Source organism: Sebastes umbrosus, chromosome 8 (genome assembly GCF_015220745.1).
Source record: "Sebastes umbrosus isolate fSebUmb1 chromosome 8, fSebUmb1.pri, whole genome shotgun sequence".
NCBI classification, from domain to species: Eukaryota; Metazoa; Chordata; class Actinopteri; order Perciformes; family Sebastidae; genus Sebastes; species Sebastes umbrosus.
This window is the reverse complement of record NC_051276.1, coordinates 13,174,245-13,202,127: the sequence shown is the minus strand read 5'-3', so window position 1 is coordinate 13,202,127 and position 27,883 is coordinate 13,174,245. Positions and strand designations below refer to the sequence as shown.

General features: G+C 37.9%; 1 protein-coding gene across 2 annotated transcripts; it reads left to right on the top strand.

Moving 5' to 3' along the window:
- The first annotated feature begins 406 nt into the window (after nt 1–406).
- On the top strand, nt 407–26,434 carry rasef (RAS and EF-hand domain containing). 2 transcript variants are annotated; one of them, XM_037776694.1, is made up of 18 exons: nt 407–1,606; nt 3,158–3,487; nt 9,794–9,940; nt 10,820–10,910; nt 12,119–12,214; nt 14,010–14,087; nt 14,204–14,319; nt 15,455–15,523; nt 15,673–15,739; nt 18,050–18,138; nt 19,634–19,931; nt 21,369–21,509; nt 22,214–22,367; nt 22,647–22,728; nt 22,855–22,969; nt 23,538–23,645; nt 23,870–23,946; nt 25,057–26,434. In XM_037776694.1, exons 1-18 carry the CDS (start codon nt 1,290–1,292, stop codon nt 25,154–25,156), a joined length of 2,475 nt encoding a protein of 824 aa, XP_037632622.1. In that variant the 5' UTR covers nt 407–1,289; the 3' UTR covers nt 25,157–26,434. The 2 variants fall into 2 exon arrangements, with proteins under 2 accessions (XP_037632622.1, XP_037632621.1); XM_037776693.1 differs by having other exon boundaries at nt 23,535–23,645.
- The last annotated feature ends 1,449 nt before the right edge of the window (nt 26,435–27,883 follow it).

Here is a 27,883-nt window from a genome sequence, read left to right as displayed (position 1 = left end):
GTCAATCACTCGCAAACTCTGATCAAACGGTCAAACTAGGCAGCGCTGATCAAATATGAATCAATATTCTGTTACTATATTGCCTATTTCTCACCTCAAATGTTTTCAGAAACGTCTTGTAGTGTACTGTTTAGCAATCTAGCAGATGCCATTAGGAGCACCGGAGGACACAGAGGCACATGATTTTTTTCAGATTACCTGTCTCCTGCAGTACTGTCATGATATAGTGACCGTTTTATAAAAATAACTTGTCTTAATCATATGTGCTTCAATCGTACCTACTGCAGCTTTAAGTTTCACTTTCACGTCAAAGACAGTAATTTTAAACCAAACCATGATGTTTTTTTTCTAGACCTAACTAAGTGGTTGTCTTGCCTAAACCCAAGCAAGTGTTTTAGTTTGAATTCACAACATTAACCATGTGTTTACTGCGACCCTATGGAGCGTCATAGTTTGACGCGCTGGGCTATCCAGTGCGGTAGAAAGTGACGCCAAGGGGCCCTGACAAAGCGGTTCAGTATGTGACGAATTAGAATGAGAACATGTTGTTCCACCCAGAGACTCTATTACCTGCAGGGCATGGGGTGTTTCATCTCAGGATAATCTAGCTCTGATAGAATCTTTAAAAGGGTTGCCTCGAGTTTTGATCAGGCTCGTTCATTTATTATCTTTACCATGGCTCAGTTAACTTTTGTAAAAAAAAATTGTGAGAAAAAAGTCAAACTTCCTCATCAGATCATCTTTTACTGCTCCTCTAAAACAAGAAAAGTTTAACATGCTGGTTTGTGTGTATAGCGGCTGCCGCCAGCACTCTGCACAATGGCTTCCCATGCATGTCACTTTGAATATTGAGTGCAACATTTAAAGATAGGAAATAGAAACAGTATCCTGCAGATCCTGGCCACACTGATATCTTCCTCTTTTTGGCCTGCCTGCAGGGTTTCTTCCACTCTTTCATGGCTTCAACAGCTTGTTAACATCGTCTGTGAGGTTTCCAAAAAATGTGGTTTTGTCAGGAGTGTCCACGTGTTGAAAAAGGAAAAAGATAGAGGAGGAGGGAAGATATAAAAGTGAGGTAACTGAGGGATTGAGACTTTATCTTGCAGTCTTTCAGCAACAGGATATTTTCAAACATGGAGCAGATTGGTTTACTTGATCCCTCCAGCTGGCTTCCAACCATCTCTGATTCTCACCAAAAGGAAATACAAAGTATAATTTAACTATTTGACTTTGTTGTACTATTCCAATTTTTCTAAAGCCAAATTAACGAAGATATTTAAAGCAAAACTATGGCATCAACAAAGGGCATGAGCAAGGAAGAAAAAGACCGCCTGAGTTCACTCTTTCACGTCTACGATGTGGATAATTCAGGGAGCATTGAAAAACAAGAGTTCCTTACTATTTGTCAGGAGCTACATGTTACATCCCAAGAAGCAGATGGCATATTTAACCGCCTGGACATCGACAACGACGGCACAGTGACCTTAGAGGAGTTCATCAGTGGCTTTAGAGAACGACATCAGGAGGAAGGAGATGACGCAGAACCAGAGGACGAGAAGTCCTCTGAGGACGAGTTTCCAAACAACGAGGAACAGGTCATATCCAGGTGATATCAAAGTCACATGTTTGTTTTTAAAAGTACATGTAATAGTAGAAAATGTGCAAGGAACTATTTGTCACCTTTCACAGACATGTATGCCTGAAGGGTGGGATTTTCTTTTGTTTGTGGAAATTAAGGAAAATAAGAAAAGAAAAACCTCATTACCACATTACAGTGAAATAAAAACCTGGATCTGACTGTAAATGCAAGTACCTGACGCCTCCCAGTTACAAGTAAATAAATGTATCTTTAACACAATGTGGAAAAACATGAAAGGCTCAGTGCCAAATTCAAAACAGGATCCCAGGCTTAAACAGAATACACAAGTTCATGCATACATCAATATACGTTTTAGTTCGTTTGTTTTACTTTTGAGCTCCGTGTAATGCAATAGATAAAACCTTCTCAGAAAGTAAATCATTAATTAAAGGGGAACTACTATGCTCATTTCCATGCATACTTGCATTCTGGGTTTTCTATTAAAACATGTTGATATGCTTTAATGTTAAAAAAAAAAATCATTTTGCTTTTCACATACCGGCTGTGCTGCTGCACCTCTTTTCACCCTCTGTCTGAAACACTCTGTTGGAGCTCCTAGTTTTGTTTGAGGGTGTGAAAAACTAGCCGTTATGCAAATGTGTTACTCGGTGACATCACCACGTTACGGAAGAAAAGGCAGGACTTAAAGCAAGGCGTTTCAGGCAGTTCAGGAGCAGTGTTTCTGTTGGGGGAGAGTAACTCCCTTTGGCGTGGACTTCGGGCTTTGTAACCTTGCAGACCTTTTACATGCACAAAAAACTATACAACACAATAAAGGAAAGGGGAAAAGCACAATAAATCGCATAATAGGAAAAAGTAATTTTATTGATCTGAATACGTTTTACACGAAAATTACATGGAGTACAGTACATTGTGTGTCAATGTTTACGTGTCTCAGGTAATATAAACTTATTTTCTTGGGTGTTTTGGAGATTATATTCTACTACAGGTATAATCTATTATATCATACAGGTATAATCTCTGCTTCTATCATTTCTAAAGTTTATTCATCATCATACATCATTACAGGCTATTAGCCTTCAGCCTCCACAATGAAAGCACTTTCATTTGGCCTGAAGCCCAGACCTCCTCTATTGTTGAGGTGAGAGAGTTGAGTGAACACACACCTCACACACACACACACTGCACACACACACAAATACATATCACACAGTCAGTGATGGCTGTGGCTTGTTACCTGAGTCAGGCACAGCTGCTTTTCTGTCCGTCCAGCTGACTGCTGGCTGAAACAAACCGGTGGAATTACTTGGTGAAGACAAAACAGGAGCTGAAGCGTCCACGGTTGATTCATCGAGATGGTTCAGATGGTTTAATAATGGATTATCTCGATCAGACTCTTTGTGAATGCGTAACAGCTGTCGACATGTTTGGATAAGAGCGAGATCAAGCCTGGGAGTTGGGAGTTAAACTTTTTTGCATGCGTCCAGACAATAAAACCCTGGCAGTTCTGTAGGGTTTTTTGTTTTTTTGTTTATTGAAACGCCTTCTTTTCTGCAGCCAGCCACTTCCCTCCATCAAAGGTATGAGCGTGGAGGAGCAGGACCGGTTGCGCACTCTCTTCCGCGCCTACGACGTGGACAACTCCGGCCGCATCGAGAGGAACGAGTTCCTCACCATCTGCGCGGAGCTGCAGGTGTCCGCGGCCGAGGCCGACCGCATCTTCAACCGGCTGGACGTCGACAACGACGGGACCGTCACTCTGCTGGAGTTCATCAGCGGCTTCCACGACCGCTACGGAGAGGACATGGAGTCCGAGGGAGGAGAGGTGTCCGTGGCCTGGGAACACTTCGAGACGAGGCTCGGAGAGCAGGCCAAGTTCATCCCCAGGTGAGAGAGAGCACACACCTGGCAGCCAGGGAGGGAGCTGGTGCAGTAGCTACAGATGGGTGGATGATGTCTCTGAAATATGGAAATTATTTTAAGATATGTGTTCAACAGAGAGCGCAGTGTGCGTAAAGGTGATGGTGAGACATAATGATCTCCAATTTAAATATTAAAGAGAACATCCATAACATTAAAGGTGCAGTGCAACATACTCTTGTTTGTAACATGCAGCCATGTTATTTGAATAACAGCCACATGTTGTGACTCAGGAAACAGTGACAGTGTGACTGTAAGAGTGATATTTGTCTTGTCTGTTTTCCTGAAGGCATCTTCATTATAACCCAAAAGATAAATAAACAAGTTCTCAGGTAAAGGTGATGGTGAGACATAATGATCTCCAAGGATGAATTCACATATTAAAGAGAAATAACATTAAAAGTGCAGGGCAACAATGTAACAACTGCAGCCATGTTATTTGAATAACAGCCACATGTTGTGACTCAGGAAACAGTGACAGTGTGACTGTAAGAGTGATATTTGTCTTGTCTGTTTTCCTGAAGGCATCTTCATTATAACCCAAAAGATAAATAAACAAGTTCTCAGGTAAAGGTGATGGTGAGACATAATGATCTCCAAGGATGAATTCACATATTAAAGAGAAATAACATTAAAAGTGCAGGGCAACAATGTAACAACTGCAGCCATGTTATTTGAATAACAGACACATTCTGTGACTCAGGAAACAGTGACAGTGTGACTGTAAGAGTGATATTTGTCTTGTCTGTTTTCCTGAAGACATCTTCATTATAATCCAAAGATAAATAAACAAGTTCTCACGTTGACTCACATCTGTTTCAGTTAGGGTGAGATCCGTCACTTCTAACAAACAAGTAGATGTGTGGAGAGTGAGAAGTTAAACATGTTAAATGATTAGTCAATAGGAAAAAATATTATTGGCAACTATTTTTTTCATAAAAGATCAATTATTAGTAATTTTTCAAGCAAAAATGCCAATACACATTGCCTATAGTCCTGGCTTCTTCATTTTCTGCTTCTGTCTGTTTTATATTAATTGTAAACTGTATATATTTAGGTTTTAAAAAAAACTTTTCCTAGGAATTTCTGGGAAACTGTGATGGATATTTTCCACCATCTTCTGACATTTAATAGACCAAATGATTCATTGAGAATAGTAAACCAATTAATCAATAATAGGGCTGCACGATTTTGATTACGATTATTTTGACTGATATGGCGATATGAATTGCGATATTGGAGGAAATTATAATTTATACATTATTATTCTCATTTTCATTGAAAAACATATTGAAATGATTATGATGGGATTTTTGTGGGGATCTGGACCAAACAAATATGTTTTTTAAAGTTTTCTTATGCCTGTAGAATATGATGTGTAGGCCAGGACATGCAATATTTAATTTAACAATGGTATTTTGATTGATTTCGATAAAATGTTGATTAATTGTGCAGCCCTAATCAATAATGAAAACATTTTTTTGTTGCAGCTCTAAAAGTTTTAAAGGATTTAAGAAGTTTGTCTTCTGTCTGCCTTGACACTAGTACGGTTGAGTCTTTTGGATCTTTACCATAAATACAAACAATAAGATATTATTTTCACAATAAGACCACCAGTCTAATGCTCTGCTTCCATTTCTGTTCTTTACTGAAATATACTGTATGTTCTAAGCATAATCTTTATTGGTATAATGTTATAAAACTATCTGTTAATTTAACATTTGTTTTATTGTTGTGTGGAGATATAGGTCTGAATCATTTCCTAATGTATAGGAGAGTCAGATAAAAACCTATATAATTGTGAAACTGTACTCTTACCAACAGCAGTATATGCCATTTATATCAAACAAAATATATCATAAATAATAATAATAATAATAATAATAATAATAATAATAATAATAATTATTATTATTATTATTATTATTATTATTATTATTATTATTATTATTATATTAATATTATTATTATTATATTCACTTTTAAATGTAGTTTGCTCATAATCATTCATTTGATCAGGCAAAATAATCAATCAATATCAATCACAATATGATTCCACTAAAAATACTGTATATTTTCAGCCACATCCAGCTGCAGACATAACCATGCTCTCCTTCTTTGCTCTCACTAACAAAGACCATGCCGATAACGGTATGAGTTTAGAACAGTTTATTACAATAGATAGATGATGAGGGGAGTCATGATGATGTAGGAGGGACAGATTAAGGGTCCAGAAGGAGGAAAAGGGATGAAGGGATGAGGGGAAGAGGGATGAAGGGATGAGGTGAGGAATCAGGGTCGTGGACAGGTGGATGGAGGAGAGCGATGTTGGACTGGTGTCGTCAGGAGGCAGGAGGGAACCAGGGAGTCAAGACTCTGAGTGGGGGAGGCATCTCTTTCAAACTCTGGTGTTTGTATAGCCCCCAGTGGTTTCTGTATGCAAACGACAGAGAGAGAGAGAGAGAGAGAAAAGAGAGAGAAAATAAAAAATGGGTGGGGGGGTGGGGTGTGTGAAAAGGAAAAGTGAATGGATCAGGTGTACTTAAATACTATCGTGGGGAAATGGGATGTGTTTGAGGTGTGGCCTTTGTTCCCAAACGAAGTTGTAGAACTTCATTTAAATATTATGAGACCGGTGTGTCAGCAGCTTCACTACATGCAGAGAAGACATTATCATTTCTAGAGAGACTTACTGGAGTGGTCCTACATTGAACTAAAACTAAAGAAAATTCACAGTGAAACATTCACTGTTAATGTGGTAAATATGGTAAAATAATGATATAGTACTGAGTCAGTAGTATCATGTTATTAGATTTTATTGGATAGCAGTATTCATCGACACTCAACACTGTATTGCAGTATGACTGTCTGCATAAAAACTTCACATCTGTGATTCCAGATGTGAAGTTTTTATTTCCTTATTAAAGTAAAAGAAAAAAGGTTTTATGAACAACAACCACAAGGTTTTTTTTCTCGACTGTGAAGCTCAGTAGGGAAACAGCAATTTATTTCTAAACTGAGACACTGTTTAAAAAATGTAACCCTCATTCGTTCATGCACCTTTTTTACAACTCAGGCCTACTATTGCTTATTTGTATTTTCAAACTTACCTTTGCCTACAAAAACTTTACATATTATTGTCTGCAGCAGATAACATAATGTATATTTGTCTTGCACTTTAAGGGTCATTAGGTCAGTCAGGATTTTCTCTATCAGGTCAAGTTTCTAGATTGTTTTTGAATATGTAAGCCACAGCACTGCTTTGAGTTTTGTGTTCCTAGAACATCACCATTGCATTTTCTCTGGTGAGACTTCAGGCTTTTCTCTCATGATGTCTCTCATGACCCTTTGGGATTCAGCTGTGACCGAGATATACATTTAGCTGTCTATATGAGCCTATACAGTAGGCAGACTGATGAAGATATAGGCCATTTCTAAGTAATCTAATCTGTCCTCTAATTCACTTAAAGGTCTTACGTCTTCTTAAATTCAGTCATTCCTTCAGGCCTGGCATTGGACTCGTCCTCGTGGTGCCTTGCTACTGTGACATCAGGACATTGATTGTCACAGTGGTGTTGTCTGCTAAATACACTCCCTTATTTTCAAGCAGCTACATTCACTGTTGCAGCAGTCAGCTGAGAGATTTGGAAAACAGTTAACTTCAGAAAAGTGTTTGTTTTTCAGGGGATGAAAGAATATTTTGTGTAAGTACGAGACAGAAACACCAAGAGGAACAAATCAATTACACATCCTATTAATAATTTTATTGCTCACTGAGGCTGATGTAAAGAGTGTATTTTGGTTTACATAATTGAGTCTCTCAGCTGATTGAAACGGCTCCTCTCTGCACAGGATGTCCTGCATGCTTGGTTTAGTTTTTAATGCTCCAGAAATATGACCTTTTTAGAAACCCACTTGTATACAGCATATGTTGTAAGTGTGGCCACAACGGCTTTAGGCTTTTTGAGTGTGTTAATGTAAGAAGTGGAACAATTGATCATGTTTTTGTTGAGTTCAGGGGAGATTCTTGCCTTGCACAGCAGATCACATATCACAGGAAAATCCATCTCGTCAGGCGTCAAGTAATGTGTTTGTGCCCAGCCAGCCAGACTGCAGACAGATCAGCGTCCTGTGAGAAGCTACTGGCAGCTACGGGGGTGGGTTAGGTGTGTGACGCGACACAAAGAGGCGACTGTTCGTTCTAAACAACGGTGGCGGCTCCTGAAGAGGATAGCGTAGATGTTGCAATATCATCAATTATATCAGAACTGGAGAGTATATCTTCATTGAAAAATAGAGCAAAGAACGGCACTGAAGGCTTTTCTTCTCCCGGCTGGCTTCGGCAAGAGTTTGATTGACAGATGGTTCATCCAATCACCTGCCAAGTACTTTTTTGAAAGTGCCTGCCATTTTCCAAAAAGTTTCCGATGGCGGCTTCTCAGATGGTTCTGTGTAACAAACCATCTGGTGGGCCAGGTTAGAGAGATTCGTGAAGCAAATACAAAAGCAAACAGAAAAACAAGCCAAGGTTTTGCACAGCAAGTAAAACAGAATAAGGGAACGAGTTTATTTGCAATGTTTGGGTCACTTGACTTATTTCTGTGCCATTTCTTCAACTATTTGTGACTCTAATCTTGTGATGAATAACCCAAACAAAACATTAGCATTTTTTGTGCGCATAGTATCTTAAGATTTTCTCTGGAGGAGAGCTGTTTTCTACAACTTCAACAGCAATCCTGAACACATGATCACATCTGTTACAACCTAACAACAGTTTCTATGTACGACTTTCACTGTATGTGTTTTTCTTTTATGATCAGTTTGTTTGACACTATGATGTTGCAGCACACTGTGTGTCACTGTGAGTTACTGACAGGCAGGCAGCAGTGTCTATATGTTTAGCATTACAGCTAGTCCACCCTGTCAGAAGACAAACACACTGTAGACTTGTATAATCCCCTTTTACCATCACGCTGTGACACAGGACGCTTTATCACTGTATCATTATAATGACTTCAGTACGACATACATGGCGTAAACTGTGTGATTAGGCTTTACACTGACATATCCTCCTAGTTTTTGTATGGTTTTATACGGGGAACGGTGTGTCACTGGCAAATAAAGCGAAACAAAGTGTGCATCAAAAATAGCAATCAAGTAATTTGGTCTATTTTTAGCTGTGCATCTTTTGTGTATTTGACAATACGTTGAAATGGTTGTTGGTTCTAAACTCGTGTTTACAATGTTTCCTGAGGTAATAAATCAAGTTAGAAGTAGGGTCATTTTCTCATGGTCTTCTATACAATGAGACTTCTTTTTGCAACCAGAGGAGTCGCCCCCTGCTGGCTATTAGAAAGAATGCAAGTTTAAGGCACTTCAGCATTGACCTCACTTTTCAGAACCAGAGGTAGCCGCCTGGCTGCAGCACAGGCTTCCCTACAATACTTATTTGCTTTCTTGCAGAGAGTTAAATAAGAAGAGTTCTGCCACTCTCATGTCTGTATAGTAAAATTACAGCCAGCAGCTAGTTAGCTTATCTAGCATAAAGACTGGATACTGGGGGAAGTAGCTAGCCTGGCTCTGTCATTATGTCTCTGTCTAAGTTTCAGTTTTACGTGGGATTATATGGCAGACTATTACTTGACTGGGACCTGTAACTTCCTAGAGTCTTCCATGGTTGTGTGGCAACTGGTGCCAGCCAAGAAATAGGCTAGTCCATACATAACCTCCATAAAATGGTGAATTGTTGTTTTTACACTTCGTTTTTTTGTACCGAATACTCAAACAAGTGTTAATTAGTTAGCTCTAGAGGTGCTGATAGGGGGATTTTGTTACCTTTGGACAGAGGAAGACTAGCTGTTCCCCCTCTTCCCAATCTTTGTGCTAAGCTAAACTAACTGGCTGCTGTCTGTAGCTTCATATTGAACTGATGAATATGAGAGTGGTGTCAATCTTCTCATCTAACTCTCAGAAAGAATGCAAATAAGCGTATTTCGCAAAATGTCAAACCTTCCTTTGAACTTCAAACATTTACAACCCAGTAGACTACAGTTTGACTCAATAAAACAGCTGACTAGGTCATCTATGATCCACATATCATTCATTGCAGAGCTGACAAAGCAGAATTGTTTTACTCACAGTTCACTGATGTTAATTTCAATAGAACAATCAGGATTGTTAGACTTTTCCTAAAATATTGTTGTGGGAAATATTACTGTGTCACATGCCAGTACTACAGAACAGAGCTGATGTCAAATCCTTATTGTCTTCCAGGAGTGAACTAGCAGCTACGTTGTACCAGAACATCAGTCTGACTGAGCCCAGACTGATTAATCAGTTTGAGAAAGTCGTGATGAACTTTACCAAAGAGATCAAACAGCAGAACTCAGAGATGGAGAACCTGGCCCTCGCCATCAAACGGTAGGAAATACAGACACATGCACACACACACACACACGCACACACACACACACACACACACACACACACATACAAACAGTCACTCGCATCCTTCAAATTAAGTGAAATGAACATTTTCATCTGACATTGATGTGAAACAGGATTGTGGAGCCTCATTGTTTAATCAATATTTACTACAGTAATCACTGATTTCCTTCTTTCTATCAGTTCAAAACTGTTTGGTAAGAGATAGGCTGATATTTAAGTAACTGTAATGACATTTGATGGGGTATAAGAGAAGTTCCTCTCATTGACAATGGGACTGCAAAAATAATAAAAATGTGTTTAAATATTATAACATACTGTAAGCCGGGAATAACTAATAACACTGTATAACGTCATGCTGTAGGCTCAGCTGCCTGTTGATCTTTATGTTGTCGTGTCACCAGTGTTTTGCAGGAAACTTATTTCTAAATAAAGTCAACTCCACAGTCTTTGGGATTTTGTTAATGTGTTGATCAAAAGAGAGAGTACTAAAGGATCAAATGTAACACCAAGATTCTTGTCTTTCAAAATTTGAGAAGTCACCCAGTTGTTTAGAGTTACAGTTACTTGATCAAACTTGTGTCGATCAGGGCTAATGATGACCAGCATCTCAGTTTTATCAGAATTTAGCAGCAAGAAATTATGTGGCATCGTTTTTCTTATAAAACCAAATTTTAGGGTTTTGTTGGGGCTGCAGCATTCAGTAAAATGCAGAGCTATGAATTGATTGAGGTGATGAATTAATTGAAAGAATATAACTTGTGTTATTAGTAGGATAAGCCGGTATACACTAGATAATGGATGGATGGATGTTTGTGGAGTATACAGTGAAATGATCCTATTATTGTTTTGCAGAGCGCAGGACCAAGCGTCAATGCAGCTCAGTGAAATGGAGGAGGAGATGGACCAACGCATCCACGCTGCTGAGAGGAAAACACGAGAGCAGGTGGGACAAAACTCAGACATAATAAAGTAAAACCCCTAAAACACAAAAAAAAAAACTTTTTTATCTTGTTTTAAGATTCCTGGCTCATGTATTTGTTTCTCTTGAGTTTGTGTAGGTAAAAGCGATAAGCAGAGTTTGTTCAGCTCTTCCCTCATGTCAAACAAACGAACGGGCTGAATATCAGATTACTCGTCCAAACTCAGACACGCCTGCTGATCAGCTGGATTTCCCAACTCTGTGGATTCCAGATAGGAAACAGCAGATAGATAGAGGTGCTGGAGCGAGTTTTATCCTCCAGTGTTTAAAATGATAAGGCTGCTGTATATATTTGTGATGATAAGGTTGGGTGATGTGTGTATAAAAATTACAATCTATAAGGAATCAGGGTGCATACTTGGTGATTCAAGTTAGCCGACATGCCACCAGCGTGGCTCCAGCTAATCTGCAAATTCATGAGAGAAGTCAAATTTAGGGATGGATTCGAGGCAGTTTCTGTCATTCTGTGCTACTGACAATTGTCAACAATGAGGCAGGCATATATTACTGCAACAGAAGCTTTTAAATTCTTGTATTAAAGTTATTTTATTGCCTTGTTGGCCTTTGTTTTCAATCTTTTCCATGAATTATAAACTACTTGATTGTGAGTTTTGTGAAAGCTGGAGATATTTCCTGGAACACATTAAACAGTGTGGTGTGTGAAATGATAAGATTTGATAACAACATTTAGCTTTCCATGACATAAAATGAAAAGTGAAAACGACTGACTTGGTGACAGAACAGTACAGACCTGCGCTTGCTGGTCAGGCATCAGATCATCAGATTATTTAAACTTGTATTTGTTCAATCTTCAATCTTATCTTTGGTCCTGATGTTTCTTCAAAGCTGGTGCGGCAACGTAAACGCTGTGTTATCACCATGTGCATGTATAAACTTATGTAAGTGTACTCCACTGACTCAGGAGCTGCTGTTTGTTTTGTGCACACAGTCATGTTCAGACACCTAACAGAGGTCTTTATTTTTGGAAACTGTAGACAGTTGCTAATATTAGCGGCCTCTGTCATTGGTTCAAAACCTGACATAAATAATAACAGATTGTGTCACAGAAATGACATAACTGTGTAGAGAGCAAACACACACATATGCACACTGTTATATTAATGCAACTAATTATTTGATTTGTTTTTGTGTTGGTTTGTGTCTTTGTGTAGGAGAAAAAGAAAACAGAGGCCGCACTGAATGAGTTACGGAGAAGTTATGAAACTGAAGTGTGTGAGCTGCAGTGTAAAATCCAGAGGATGCAGATGGTAAATGTTTCATCTCTTTGACTGCACTTCATCTTCACTACAACACATCATCAACACTGCTGGTCAATAGTCTCCAGCAGTCATATTCACAACCCACTTACTCTCATTTAGATTCTGCTCAGTGTTGTGTATAACATGTAGAACAGCATGTAGATAATATAGGCAATATGTGCATGGTAATAATGTTATTCACATGTTAAAACTATTTATTTATTTTCTAACTTAAAGGTACAGTGTGTAGGATTTATGGTTGAAGATTGCAACCAACTGAGTCCCCCTCCGCTCACTCTACCCTTTCCAAGACTGCGCTAACGGGAGCTGCGGAGTGCAAAACCGTGTTAACACCGTTCACCTCGCTCAGAGGCCATCCTTACCATAATAACACTACTTTAGGAGCAACGGAAGTCAGACGGCGGCTACGGTTTTGCACTCTGCAGCTCACTTTACCGCAGTTTCACAAGCATGTCGGAAAACTACAGTGGCCTTCAGGTAATGTAAAAACGTGAAAGGCTCTCTCTAGAGCCAGTGTTTGGCTTTAGCAACATGGCGGATTCCATGAAGAGGACCCGTTCCTAGGAAGATGTGAAGGGCTCATTCTAAGCTAACAAAAATACAAAGATTCTTAGTTTCAGGTGATTATACACTAATGAAAATATAGTTATGAATTGAGATGAACCGATCCCGCTTTTTAAGTCCCGATACCGATATCTGGTCTTTGGGTATCGGCCAATACCAAGTACCGATCTGATACCAATGTTTAATTAATAAGCTGTATGCCTCACTGTGTGAAAGTCTCTGGAAAACAATGTTTAAGTCAACATCAGGCTTGACTTAAACATTGTTTTCTTAACTAAAACAAAATGTGACAAATAAATGCATTTTTTTAATTTTATTTATACAAATTTAATTTTTTATTTATTATTGAAATAATAAATCCTACACTAGCAACTTGGTAAAAAGTCTTCAAAATTAACAGAATTTTTATTTATTATTAAAATAATGAATGGCACACCAGTAACTTGGTAAAAGATCCTCAAAATTAACAGGAATTACAGTTCAAGTGTAAACCTTTTTTAATGCAGCAAGGAATTGGTCAAAATGTATTTTTTAATGTACATAGTATATAAACATAGAACAGAATTGAATAGATCTGCCCTATTGTCACCGATACCTGATCCATTTAATTGAGTCAGTATCGGCCTAATATCCGATCCAGTATACAGATCGGTGCATCCCCAGTTATGAATATTATATTCCATTTCTGCTAATAGATCCCTCGAAATGTTACACACTGTTCCTTCAATTGATTTTTAAATTTGTTGTATAAGTGCATGAAAATAAAATGTCAGATGAAAGTCTTAAAGAAAAAGCGTGTCAAAAAATACAAAGATGCACTGTTGTACTCTGCCGATGACATGAGGCCTCAGGCTTCATAAGGAGAGCACTGCCGGAGAGAAGCTTACATTTGACCTATTAGATGCAAACCGCCTCTTAAGTTAACAGTAATGTGCATGTTTGGGGAAAACGGTTCTGCTAAACAGTGGGAAATTGAGTCTTTTATGAACAACATTGACATTCACAAGAAGCTGAACCAGGACTGATTTACTCTTTTGACCTCATGAAAGCACAAATGTCAGCTGGACTCCGCTGCTTGAAACTTCAAAGTTACTGTGATTGTGTGTATTTATGTGTACAGTATTTGCAGTTCTAAAAACTACAGCATGAGTGCAATCTGATTTAGGTCTACCTGAAAGTCAAATACCCATAATCCTAAATATGTGAACTCATTCATCAGATAGAAGAGAAGTACAAGAACATCACTGTGAAAGACGAGAGCCCAGCTTTGAAGAAGAAGATCAATGAGCTAACGCTGGTGAGACTTTATTAATAACATAATGATTCATTTTAGTACATTGTGTATAAGGTGTCAGAGGCATTTTTCTTACTTTTCTCTTGTTTACAACACACTTGTATTCCTCCTTTCTGCAGGAGAACCAGCGATTAAAACAGGAGCTGATGAAGTCTCAGACCAAAGTTGCCTGTCTGCGTAGTGACATGGACTCGCTAAAGACGGAGTTAACCGATCAAAGCATCAACTCTGAACAGTGAATTTCTTAGAGTTTTTTTCCATATGTATGCTGTGTGTCGATGTTTATATGTTTTATTTCTTGATATAATTATTCCGTTCAGTTTTGGGTCATTTTCTGGATTTATCTTGACTCATGTTGAGTTGAGCTTCAATCCTTTTTGCAGCCGTTTTTGGCAAGACGTTGTTGTTAAAGTGCAGAGTCATAGGCCTCAGCATCTGTGTCTGAGCTGATCAAGCATTAGGGGATGCATTTTTAATTTCTCACAGTGAGAAGGAAAAGGGATTGTAAGATAAGACTCTACATGCGTACACACTATTAGCTTCCAGTGTAAACTCTGAAAGTCTAAACCTAGAATTACTGAGTTGGAGAACAGGTTTTGTTCACCTTTTTCTCACCTCTCTTGTAGATTTATGTGAACTTGAGAATAATTAATATTTGCACCCTGTTCTGCATCACATGTAGAAAGCTCCAAATGCACCTACTTACATACATTTCAAACCCATTTTTAATTAATAAAAAAAAAAAGCATTATCTTTAGAAGAATAAAGAATAAATATATCTGGCCTCAATCTGCTTATCAAACGACCCCACCGTTGAGAGGTTGAGCTGCAGCGGAACAGAGACAGACAGAGACGGAGGCCACGCCCCCTCTGACTGACAGACGGTGCAGTCGTCCCCGGGGGTGTTTTCATTTTGTCACAGCTGAAACAGGATATCCTGGTGTGACTTCACACACACAATAACTTCTTCATAAGCGTTGCTTAGCAACAGAAGCAACAGGGCCAGCGGCAGGATAACACTCCTCCTCCTCGGACCGTCTCAGTGATGGTTACATTGTTGTTTCTCCTTCTCTGAGGTGTCTCATGTCTATCATAAATTAGATGTAATATCTTTGAGTAAATCAGTTGATCTGATGTGAAAGCTTCTCTGGTTTTACTGACATTAACTGGCATACAGAGGCATGGAAATATCTCTTATCCTATTTATTGTTTTCAAAGTCAGTGAATGTGTGTAGGCCATGTTATGTGCAGGATGTCCTTTGTGACACTAAAAAGAGATTTTCACTGGCCCTTATTCAGGTTGTCATAACTTTGATTGTTCTTTTTGTTTATATTCATGATAACCAATAAGTTTTGGTGTTTTGTTGCAGAGACGAGGAGCTCATGAAACAATTCTCTGATGAGCGAGACGTCCTGGAGAGCCAGATCGAGATTCTGCAGTAAGTCAACCAGGATCATACACACCAGCTAATGCTGAGGTTTTAGATGGAAAGGGATCTTACTCTACTCTTAGATTCAAGGAAGAAAAAGAAATATATCGGAGGATAAAGAATTGTAATACTGATTATTTTTCCCTCTGTGTGGATAGGACAGCCAACAGAAAGCTGCATGACACCAACGATGGCCTGAGAGCCGCCGTGGAGAGGACCGCCAGGGTAAACACTTAATCAAAAATAATCCAAATTCAAAACTAGTTCTGTTTCCACATTGCAAGAGGCTGAAGTTATTTCATCCATTGGGTAGGTGGACTCCATGTAAAGTTGGTATTCTGGTGCTTCTTTATATGAATATTCAGTTCACTTTTAGGTCATTTGACTGGATTTATCTTGGTTTATGTTGCTTTGAGTTGAGCTTCAATCTTTATTCACAATCTTTTTGTTTTTTGCAAGTTGTAGCAACTCATAACGTAATAACTGCGCCTAATGTAATAAATAAATAAAATAATTTAAATTTATTAATTTAAATGTAATAAAAGCTCATAATGTAATAATCAGCACATAATGTAATAAAACCTTGAGCGCATAACGTAATAACAATTTTTTTTATAATGTAATAAGTTATTACATTATGAGACCATTATTATATTATAAACTTAGCCAAATAAAAAGTTAAATAATGTAATAAATTCAGCGCATAACGTAATAATTAAAAAAAAGAGTACCCTCCTTGTCTTCTTAAAGCATACAGAAGAAACCCTCTAGTTTTACATGACACAAGTGGAGTAGATCATTTAAAGCAACTGGACCGTCTGTTTGGTCAAGAGGACATTTTCATCAATCAGTTCCATATTGATGAAGCCTCTTGAATGTGAGACTACAAGACATCCAGTGACCTGGACAAATGAGAGCCTTTACAGAGATGATGCTGAATTTAATATACTGGTGATTCTCAGCATGTGAAATAGTTTTTTAATACATGATTATTCCAGTTACTGTAAGTGTTAGCTGATCCAAGCAGCAAACCATTTTATGTAACAATCATCAATGCAGTCAATACTGAACCTCACGCTGATCCCGACGCTGTCCCTCATGCTGGTCTCAATACTGTACCTCACACTGATTTCAATGCTGTACCTCACGCTGTTCTCAGTGCTGTACCTCATGCTGATCTCAATACTGTACCTCACACTGATTTCAATGCTGTACCTCACGCTGTTCTAAATGCTGTACCTCATGCTGGCTTCACTTCAGTCCCTCAGACTGGTCTCAATACTGTACCTCACACTGATTTCAATGCTGTACCTCACGCTGTTCTCAGTGCTGTACCTCATGCTGATCTCAATACTGTACCTCACACTGATTTCAATGCTGTACCTCACGCTGTTCTCAGTGCTGTACCTCATGCTGATCTCAATACTGTACCTCACACTGATTTCAATGCTGTACCTCACGCTGTTCTCAGTGCTGTACCTCATGCTGATCTCAATACTGTACCTCACACTGATTTCAATGCTGTACCTCATGCTGGTCTCACTGCAGTCCCTCAGTCTGGCCTCAATGCAGTCCCTCAGACTGGCCTCAATGCTTTCTTTAGTGTATAATCATCTGAAACTAAGAATCGCTGTGTTTTCGTTACCTTAGAATGAGCCTGGTTTATCTACATAAGGAGTGGGTCCTCTTCACGGAGCTGGCCGACGTGCTTCTACAGTAGCCCAGCGCTGACTCTTAAACTGACTGTAAAATGTTGTTGTACATGTTACAAAATAAACATTGGGAAATATGCCTCTTGCATCATGTATTTAATGAAATGTAAGAAGGGTTCCTATACTGCAAATGTCAAATGTCCTCTTGACCAAACAGACAAAGTCCAGTTGCTTTAAATTATCTACTCCACTTGTGTCATGTAAAACTAGAGGGTTCCTACTGTATGCTTTAAGAAGACAAGGAGACTACTCTTTTATAAAACTATTACATAATGCGCTGCATATTTTACATTATTCAACTTCTTTTTGCTAAGTTTATAATGTAATAATGTTCTCATAATGTGATAACTTATCACATTACAAACAAAAGTGTTATTACATTATGCGCTCAAGGTTTTAATACATTATGTGCTGATTATTACATTATGAGCTTTTATTACATTTAAATTATTACATTATGCGCAGATATTACGTTATGCGCAGTTATTACGTTATGAGTTGCTACATAAGTCATTAAAGTTGAATTGCAGGCTAATAAGCCTCATAATCATATTTGATTAATCAGGTTTTACTGCAGCTCTCTCTGCTGGTTGTATATGGGGGATGTATTTTTCACCTTAAGAAAGAGAACAAACTTGATATTCTGATGTTTTAACCCATTTATATGGTTTAAACATGTAAAATACATTTCTTGGAACAACAGATGTTAACATCTGATGTTGTGTTACACTGTTCAGCAAAACCCTCACAGTATCACTATTTATTAATAGTATTCAACAGCTATGAAACAATGGTAAACTCATTTTTAATTGTTGTGTTACAGTCTAGTAACGGTGGATCACCAGGAGAAATGAAGAACAGAAACAGAAGTAAAAGCATCTGCTACACATCACCCTATGCACTAATAGATAGGTAAGACCTGCAAACAAAGCAGATGGTTAAGACACGTTGACAAGTCTCAAGACTCAATTTATATCTCCTCAAATATCACCGTCTGCATCTGTGGGTGAATGCTACTCTTTTAGTAAGTATACACTATATATGATATTATCTTCTTATTCCTAAAGCATTTTGATTTGGATTGTTGAGTACTTATATTTCTTTATTTTCAGTTGCATTGAGGACAGAAGTTTAATGTTAAACAGTGGATTTAGGACGATCGCCTGGTTAACAGCTTCAGTTCCAGATGTCCAATCAAGATGTTTTTGATTGGAATTATTATTTTTTTTTCTCCTAGAACACATGACTGTGTATTTACATAATGGTAGAGTAAATGTTGAATATGCTGAAGGATATTTATTTAAGTAAAGGTGCTGTCAAAGCTGATGAGCTGAAAAGTTGAACCACATGATCTGTGGTGTTTAGGGACAAAGGTTTTGTCTCAGTGTGGTAAAAGAAAATGATCAAAATTGCACATACATTTTGATATCTTAATAAGGTGGAACAGCGGTCTTTTCTGTTTAAGTGAACGAATAACTTGTAATGGTGAATTTTGCCTGTCATGACCACAAAGTACTGCAGTAAAGTATTTTAGCATAGTAAAAGTATTATGCAATTTACAATCAGTATATAAACGACATCGGCTGACAGGAAGTAAACATGGACCCAAGCTGTTGCTTAGCAATGCAATTCCGTTGAAACGGTCTATACATGTATACACACACAGGAAACTGTATTATGAGTATGCACATTACAAACACTGTATGATTAATACAGATCCTCTACAGACTTAAAGAATTACGCAGAGGCAAATATAATGAAAGATAAATTACACTTTAATAAAAACAGATACTGGACATAATAGTTTTTGGGGGAATGTAGACAGGTAGTAGTACAGTGTATCAGTATTGTGTATAGTGTATTATTATTAAATTATAAATATGGATCAGTTCAATATTTTTTGTCGCTTATACCAAGTGGAATCAAGCATTCAGATGTCTGTGTTTTTATTTATTTTGGGACATTATAGCCTTTATTCAACAGTGAGGGATCAGAGGTGGACTATACAGCAAAGTTCCTCGGCTGGATTTGAACCTGGGACGCTGTGGTTACGTGGTATGCGTCTTTTAAAAGGTCACCATGATAGCCAGTTGTTTCTTTTGGCCAAATTTGAAACAAACACATTCACCTCTAAGATTTTTGCTCCCGCCTAAAATGAGGTGAAAGGTGGTGGGCCACTTTCTACTGAAGAAATAGTAAAAATGTTGATGGTTCTGGACCAATGCGTCCAAACTGTTTACCAACTTTTGTACCGGGACCAAGACAGAACTCTCATAGAGACAGATATCTCAAAACTCAGGCAAAACAAAACTATCTGAGTGGCTGGATGACATTTGGGATCGGTCCTTTTTTAATCTGGCTGAACCTTGTGTTTTATGTCACGGGTTATTTCCGGACTCTTCCTCAGGTTCTCCCAGCGTATGGATGAATACCCTCTGTACAACCGCCGGCCCAGCTGTGACACTCTGGCCTTGGCCATGTGTGACCCAGGCCTGAGGCGCAGAGACAGCAGTGAGTGCGAGGAGGACAGCCTGCCGGAGATCTACGTGGACAGCGGCTTGTCGACGCTCAGAGGTTCCCACGGAGGCTACGACTCAGAGCAGGAGGTCAAGGGTCAAGAAGAAGAGGAAGAGGAAGAGAGGGAGGAGAAGAAAGGGGAGGATGACAAGAATGAAAGCGTGACGGGAGGAAACTCTGACACTGAGGTGAGACAATAAGAGACACAAGTGTACATGCCCATCGATACTGTAGCAATGCAATGTTTATTTTAACAAGTCTTAGAGTCTACAATCACTCAACAACGGCTCTGTGAGGCTGTAATGTCATCATGGCAACATGCTCACAAAGACAATGCTAACATGCGGATGCAGGTGTAATGTTTACCATGTTCCCTTCTTAGATTAGTGTTTTGTACAACAACAAAAAAAGACGATGCATTATTTTTGATGTAATGAAAAAAGTTTGCTAAATTTGTATCCAGAATTGCAGAGTCTGAATGTAAAAGTACACATAAATATAAAGATATACATTACATTTACAAAGAAAATAAATTGTTAGTATGGACATAAACCTTTACATAATGAGCTATAAATAATATAGTATTTTTACTTTTTTATAAATGTAATTTGTCATTATTGGCATTTGCCTTAAAATAACAGTTGGGTTGTTAATTTACGGATCGTGTCTGTAATTTTACTGAGTTTACACACAATTTAAAAAAAACTGTTATTTCCTGTATAATTAGGTTACAGAGTTTGATTCTAAAAGTACACATAAATATAAAGTTAAAGAAATGTGTTAAATTGTTAGTATAGACATAAACCTTTATATAATGAGCCACATATTTAATTACAGATAATTATTGTCATTTTACATACATGTGTATGTAAAATGACAATACTGTATAAATAATATAGTAATTTTACTGTACAAAAATTAAAATGAAATGTAATTTCTCATTATTAGCATAATACTTAAAATAACAGTTGGTTTGTTAATTTACAGATAATATCTATTATTTTACAGAGAATGAAGTGAAAACTATTGTAAAAATTAAGAGTTTTTTTCCGTAAAATTAAGATTTTTTTTTACAGTGCATGCTAACATTTGCAAAGTAGCATTAACACAAAATACAGCTGAGGCTGATTTGCAGGTATTTGTTCCAAAGTATTTTTATTTCAAGCGGATGACTTGATGTATATAGAATATTTCATGCAGCTGCACATTTTTAAGTGGTCAAATGAGTCATTAGCCCCCAAATAATAACTTCTTTGGTGGGTGATCTGTGAGTACGTGAGAATTATGAAGTGATGGGTTTGCATCGTAATCACACTCAGACCTTGCTTTAATCAGTAAATATAAATATAGTATATATATATATAAACATTGTATAAGTAAAGCATTGAGGTTAAGGAGACAGTTTGAAAAGCTTTTTGCAGTGTGATTTGTGTGTTTTGTGTGTTTTGTGTAAAATACTTTGTGTAGCAGGACATGGGTTTCTAGCTTTCAACAACTTGCTCATGTTCACATGCAGCTACTGTACAGGTTGTAATGTTGTAAAGAAGTCATATTGATAACATATGAGTTCTGTGTCTGTGTATATTTTTTGTATTAATGTCTGTTACTGTGTGTCTACATCACAGCCAGCAGAGACTCAGGACACTGAATCAGCATTTGGGTCGGACAGCAGCTCAGTTTTGGACTGGAAGCCATCTGAACCCATTAGTGAGCCCAAACCTCCGGCCCCAACTACACGAAAAGCCCTCAGTGCCATCAGTATTCAGGTAAGAGAGAAGATAAGAAAGAGGGGGGGTTATCCAATGGAAGATAGGAGGGAGGGATATGTTCTGCCACCACAACCTGACTGAGAGAGACAGACAGAAAGACAGATGAAGGAAGAACTTATCTGACAGCTACAGGCCAGATTCCTATCAAATTTGGTATTGATATTCATTATAAGATTATTCTTAATGATTTTAGTGACATTCATGCCAAACTTTCCAACATGTATTTTGAAAATGAATGGCCAAATTTTCACAAAATTTGCTTCAGATATTCAAGAGGATGATGATTAATCCCAATCAACAGTGAGCTGGAAATAGATTTTTGGATTTTTTTTTTTTCACAACAAACTTTACAGATTTATCTCCACCACTATCAAGTTTAGCAAACTCATCACCTTTCAAAAATACTTTTATATTGTGTACATTGCAGTCTCTAGCAGCCGCTAGTGGAGCTTTAGAGTGTGTTTTATGTATTCTTTAACATTTCCTGACCTACAAAGAGACATACATCCCTCATCTCCGTCGATGAACAGAGCTGATGATGGACAGTGATACTAAATAAGAAAAGCAATTACAAATAGAGGACAAAAAATATATTAAACATGAATTAAATGTGCAGGATACAAATTACAGTCATCTTCTGAGTCTTGCACGAGTACCTCATTCTTCCTTACCTTCACTCTGCCTCTCTGTCCCCTCTCCAGAAGGATGACAAGGACAACAGCCTCGACCTGGGCTACATGACATCAGAGAAGGCCTACAGGATCGTGTTGGCTGGAGATGCTGCTGTGGGAAAATCCAGCTTCCTGCTTCGCCTCTGCAAGAATGAATTTAAATTAAACTCCAGCGCTACACTGGGTGAGTTGGAGAAACTAAAGTCAACTGTTTCTCAGTCTTTATTGTTTTGTTTTCTCCTCCTTGACCTGTCAAATTAAGGCAAAAACTATTCCCCGAGAACAGCCAGCTGACTGATTAATGATTAATTTCTGCTCATGGTAGTATGAAGTCATAGCTACAGTAAATATTCAGTTAATCTGATCAGGCACTGCCACTGAGCAAGGCTGCGACTACTTAGTAAAATGTGTACTTATTTTTTTACCAGCTTTACATGTTGTTGTGTCTTCTTTGTGTGTTCAGGAGTGGATTTCCAGATGAAGACACTAATCGTGGATGGAGAGCCCGTTTTACTACAACTATGGGACACTGCAGGACAAGAAAGGTGTGTAAATACAATTTTTATTAAAACTATTACACACACACACACAACATTGCATAAGCAGACATACTGTATTCATCATATCTGATTCATCATATTTGTGTGAACCATTTTTTCCTCTCATCTCAGGTTTCGCAGCATTGCAAAGTCGTATTTCCGCCGGGCGGACGGTGTGTTGCTGCTGTACGACGTCACCTGTGAGAAGAGCTTTCTTAATGTTCGAGAATGGGTGGACATGATCGAGGTAATGCAATACTTTCCTCTGCTAAAGAGTTGCTGACTAACACTGTTTGTATTTAGCTAAAAAGTTCCAGACTTTAGCAGAATGCAGTGAAGGTGAAATCTATCCTGTTATGGCGATTTGTATTGGCAGCATTTATGTTATTAAAAGATGTTGTAAGTAAAAGTGCTGTCACATGTTCATTTGAATATCAAACTAAGTGATCTGGCTTGTTTCTCTCTTTTTACACGCAGCAGATATGTAAGTGTTGGATGTACATTGTTTGGATTATGTGTTGTGCTGTTGGGCATGTTGACATTTCTGTGACTTTTGATCTATGCATGCTCTATGTGTATGTCATGTGTCTGATATACATTACACTATGTACACACTGTGGTGCTTAACGTCAAACCAATAGTTTCAGTCTTTGATGGTTATTTTTTTAATTTTATTCAATGCATAAATTCTGTAATGCTGCAAAGTATGTACAACAATAGAGCAATTTACAATATTGATGTACTCTGCAATATTTAGTTTTCCATTTCATTTGTTCCTATTTTTACCTTCTTTTTTCTTTCGGTTTGCATAGCAGGATGTGTCCCAGGAGGATATTCCCATCATGCTTGTGGGTAATAAGTGTGATCTTAGACAAGATGGAACTAGCTGTGTTCCTACCAGCTATGGAGAAAAACTGGCCATGGTAATGACAAATAAACACCCACTTATCTTATTATACTTATACTATATTTTAATGACGACTTAACTCTGAACATTTGGTACACCTCCTACATACCTACACCCAACTCTTATCCAAATATAAATCAAAGTCATAACTCTTAACTTGTTGCTTGGTGAAGGGTTGTGACTGGCAGTAAACAAAAACTAGTGATTAAGGATTAATGATTTCCCGTCTTCACCCAACAGACATACAACACTCTGTTCTGTGAAACGAGTGCCAAAGATGGCTCCAACATCCTGGAGGCTGTGCTGCACCTGGCCAGGTGAGATACAACTGTTAAAACAGCAGAAGATGTTTTAATTTTTACAAAATGTGTATTTTTAAAGACTATAAGACTTTAACCTCGCAGGAGACATTTCAGTTGTTAAAAACAGGTGTGAATAATAAATAAATATGGGCTGCATTCCATTTAGTTTTGGCTGATCCATGGCACATGTGTTGTATATGCAGGCTAATTGGCATGGCTTAGTGGGACACTAAAATCAAAAAATTGTTGATGTTAATTAGTTACACAAGTTAAAATGTCTGCAAAAGACTTATTACCAGTGCCAAAAATGTGAGAAAGATACCATCTCTGAGGGAAAATAAGTTAGTTAGTCTTTTGTTTCACTAGTTGAATAATTCCTAAAGAGGAATCAGGACCACCTTATATACAGTATGAACAGCAAATGCTCTGTATGCCAAGCTCTTAATTGTGACCTTTGCTGCCCTCTGGTGTGTAAAAGTAAGACCAAAAAGGTTGCAGCAAAAGAAAACTAACATGGGGGTTAAAGATGCCCGGTGGAGTTTTCTTGTAAATAAACAAAGGTTACGTTTACATGCAGTGTGACTTACCAAAACATATTGTGTGTATCCCTGAAGGTGAAGCAAATGTGTTGAATGCATTTCTTTCCTCAGAAAACATTTGCAAGGCCATTTTTTTAAAATTTTAAATCCTGCATACATTCATGCTTATTTGGTAGCTATTTTCTTCTTGTTGTCCTTGTCCTGTTACTGCCACCGGTTGATTAATGAAACGGGTACCCATTCATAGAAAAACAGCTCCATAGAGCTACTAGAGGTCAAAAACTCCACAAGGAACCCTTATATCAGTCTTAAAATACATGTGTTGGAAGACTTGAAAGGAAATTTAGAACAGAAAGTTCTTCTCAAGCACTCATTAGTCTCATTCGATTGAGGTCTGTATACTGTAGCTTCTGCCCTGCTGATGTCTATTAACGGTAATGAATTGGTTGATCCATGAGGACAAGTGATTGGTAGCTATCTTTAAAAAAACATATGATAATACAGTAAAAAAAAAATGTTTCAGTGTGATTTTTTTCTTCCCTGAATTTCTTTTTCCACCTGTTTTTCTTTTCTTTCCGCCCCACAGGCAGGTAACAAAACAGGCTGCTTTTGGTGACAGTCACTATCAGTCGCTGCCCAAGTTAGATGCTCCAAGGAAGAAACCAAACTTCTCCTGCTGCACCTGATCAAATTCGTCAGAGCTGGACCTCATCACAGGTGGAAAAAGGACTACTAATGCAGAAACCTGCCAAAACAGATACGACACATAATCTCTGCAGAAGTACAGCAACTGAACAAATCATCGTCGTGAATAGCCAAAACAATTTAACATGGATTTAGTGAGCAAACAATCATGGGATCACAGCAGGATACCCACAGCTTCTCATCAGTTCACTCTTTTGTCATTCAAGGTTATTTAAACATGATGTATTGAGCTTCATTTCAGCCACAGCTTGGAGTCGTACTTTGGTTATTTTATGAATGTTTAAGTCAGTTCTTGCCAAGTGAAAATTATGTTCATTTTTTTTTTATTATGCTATTACACATATTTGCATAGGTTCCTTGCACAGTTTGCCCAGTAGATACTGCCATGTTGTGAAGATACTCTAAGCAAATCATGAAAAGAGAAGGACAGCTGTGGAAGTGAAGTAAAATGTGTGAGAAGGATTTGAAAGTGAAGCCAGAAGCATGTTTTTAAAGTGACATTAGTATGTGACACTGACAAGTACCTACATGTGATAGTGGACAGATTTTAGCATATTGTAATGGTGAGGAAATAAGACAAATAAGAATAGATTCTCATCTGGTTCGGTTGAGCTATTAACTGTGGCAGAAATGATCTGCAGCTTGTTGGAGGCCTGAAAGGAAACAGACGTTTGTTGTTTGCGCCACCCAGAAGCCCAAACTTTACTGCAAGTGAACTTCATCGATGGCCGACATGGAGACACTAAGAATCATGGGAGAACTTAAAGAAAGAGCATCTTTTTTATTCGTATACGATGAACCCTGCAGCAGTGTGGGATTGTATGACACTTCATGCTAATGTCACAACCCAACGTCTTTGATTTATTACCCCACAGTGTTACATTTCTTTTTATTTGACTTCCCACTGGGGTTGACTGTTATAGAAGTTATATGTTTGGAGTTGAACGTATAGCAGATCATGAATGCCTTAAATAACTACTGTCATTTTAATATCTGGTATGAGGAATGAAAATGAGGTAGAAGAGAGGTGGCAGGAAGCAGAGTCCTTACTTGTATCCCTCAGATGCAGTACATGACTGTAATTCTGTTTGAATGCATGTATGTTATCCTGGCAAATTGTCACTACTGATGTTATGAATATGTCTTATTAGTATTTCTTAATAATAACGGCATACTATCCAAGTTATCAGCCTGCTGAAGGGCAGTGTAAGTAAAGGAGTCAATATGATATATATATAAAGTAGTTTGTTTGAAGCCTACTGAAACCTTTAGACTGTGTTTTCAGACGCCACATGGGTCTCGGTCCTGTTTGTGATGTTGACACACCTGACTCTCAGTGTCTGACTCTGAAGGTGAAAAAAAGCTCAAGAACCATCAGATATCTAAATGTTGCTTGGCTATTTATTTCCTCACAGATTAAAATGTATTTTTTAATTAATATATTAACCTGTTAAACACTAGCCCTGGCCCTCAGAAAAACATTTAAAATAACATACCCAAATTGAATCAGGAATAGCTCCTCACCCATAAGGCTTATATGCATATTTCTGGTCTCCTATGAAAGGTAAGAAGCTGAGGAATATGATGCCATTGTAAGTAAGCCTATTTCTATTACCATTCCAGAGTAAATGGATATGCAATAAAGGAAAACATTTTTATCCTCGCCTAGTATATAATCTAAATTCCAAAGGTAATATCACCATTACAACCAAGATCTATGTATAAATTAATGTCTTTATTACAAGTGTGACTGTAAATCTGATGAAAATACACTAAAATACACAATTTATGATACAATTTATAAAGACATAGTGAAGCGGTCTCCATGTTTTGGCCATGTTTACTGTTGCATGTTGACTGTTTACTGGGAGTTTTACTTCAAAACACTATTTATTTCCATATAGCCATGTTACAAATACCCAAAACATTGAAAGAGTAATAAACACAATGAATATTGATCAATATTCATATATGACTGAAGAACTTGTGATATATAAATGGGCATATAAATGGAGAATGGAGGGACCCACAGTGCTCTGTGAGATATCCACAGATGTGTCTAAGCAAGCTGAAGAAAATGATATAAGGGCTATAAAGTCTAAAGGGATTTAAAGGCCTGTTGGTATAATTGCTTCGATACAGCCACTAGGAGGCCACAAACATACAGAGCTCCCTACAGAGCAAGTCAACCTAACTTGACTAAGATGGCAGCTGACTAACCTAAGGAGATTTCAGAAAGGCCCTGAAGGTAAACTTCTCCTATGTGCCTCTTCACTGAGGCTCACTGGGACTTCCCAGCAGCCCCAACTTTACTGTAGACTCGTAAGTAGCTAAAATCTGCCAGTTCTGGCGAAAGTAACATATGCATATTTGGGGAAACATGTTGGCAAGAACATAGATGTGTAAATGCTTAGAATTTCTACTTTCCAGCGATACCAAACATGTTATTGTAGACTGACGAGAAAATTATTAAAAGTCCCTTTATTAATAAAAATATAGTGCGAATGCCACAACATCACAAGACTGATATCGTCCAGATAAAAGATTAGATCTTTATTTGGAGATTTAATCAGGAAATTTGATGCAAACATTTGTCACAGTTCATGAGTGAGGGTAGTTTGACCTAAAACTAATGGAAGAAATGTTTCTAAAACCACTTAAACTTAGAAAGCTCAAATATGTTGTCCTAAAAGATGGCAAACAGACAA

Coding starts and splice junctions, on each gene's coding strand:
- rasef (XM_037776693.1), top strand. CDS start 1,290: ATGGCATCAACAAAGGGCATGAGCAAGGAAGAAAAAGACCGCCTGAGT. Junction 12,215..14,009: donor AAATCCAGAGGATGCAGATG/GTAAATGTTTCA, acceptor CTCATTCATCAG/ATAGAAGAGAAGTACAAGAA. Junction 23,947..25,056: donor GCTGTGCTGCACCTGGCCAG/GTGAGATACAAC, acceptor TCCGCCCCACAG/GCAGGTAACAAAACAGGCTG.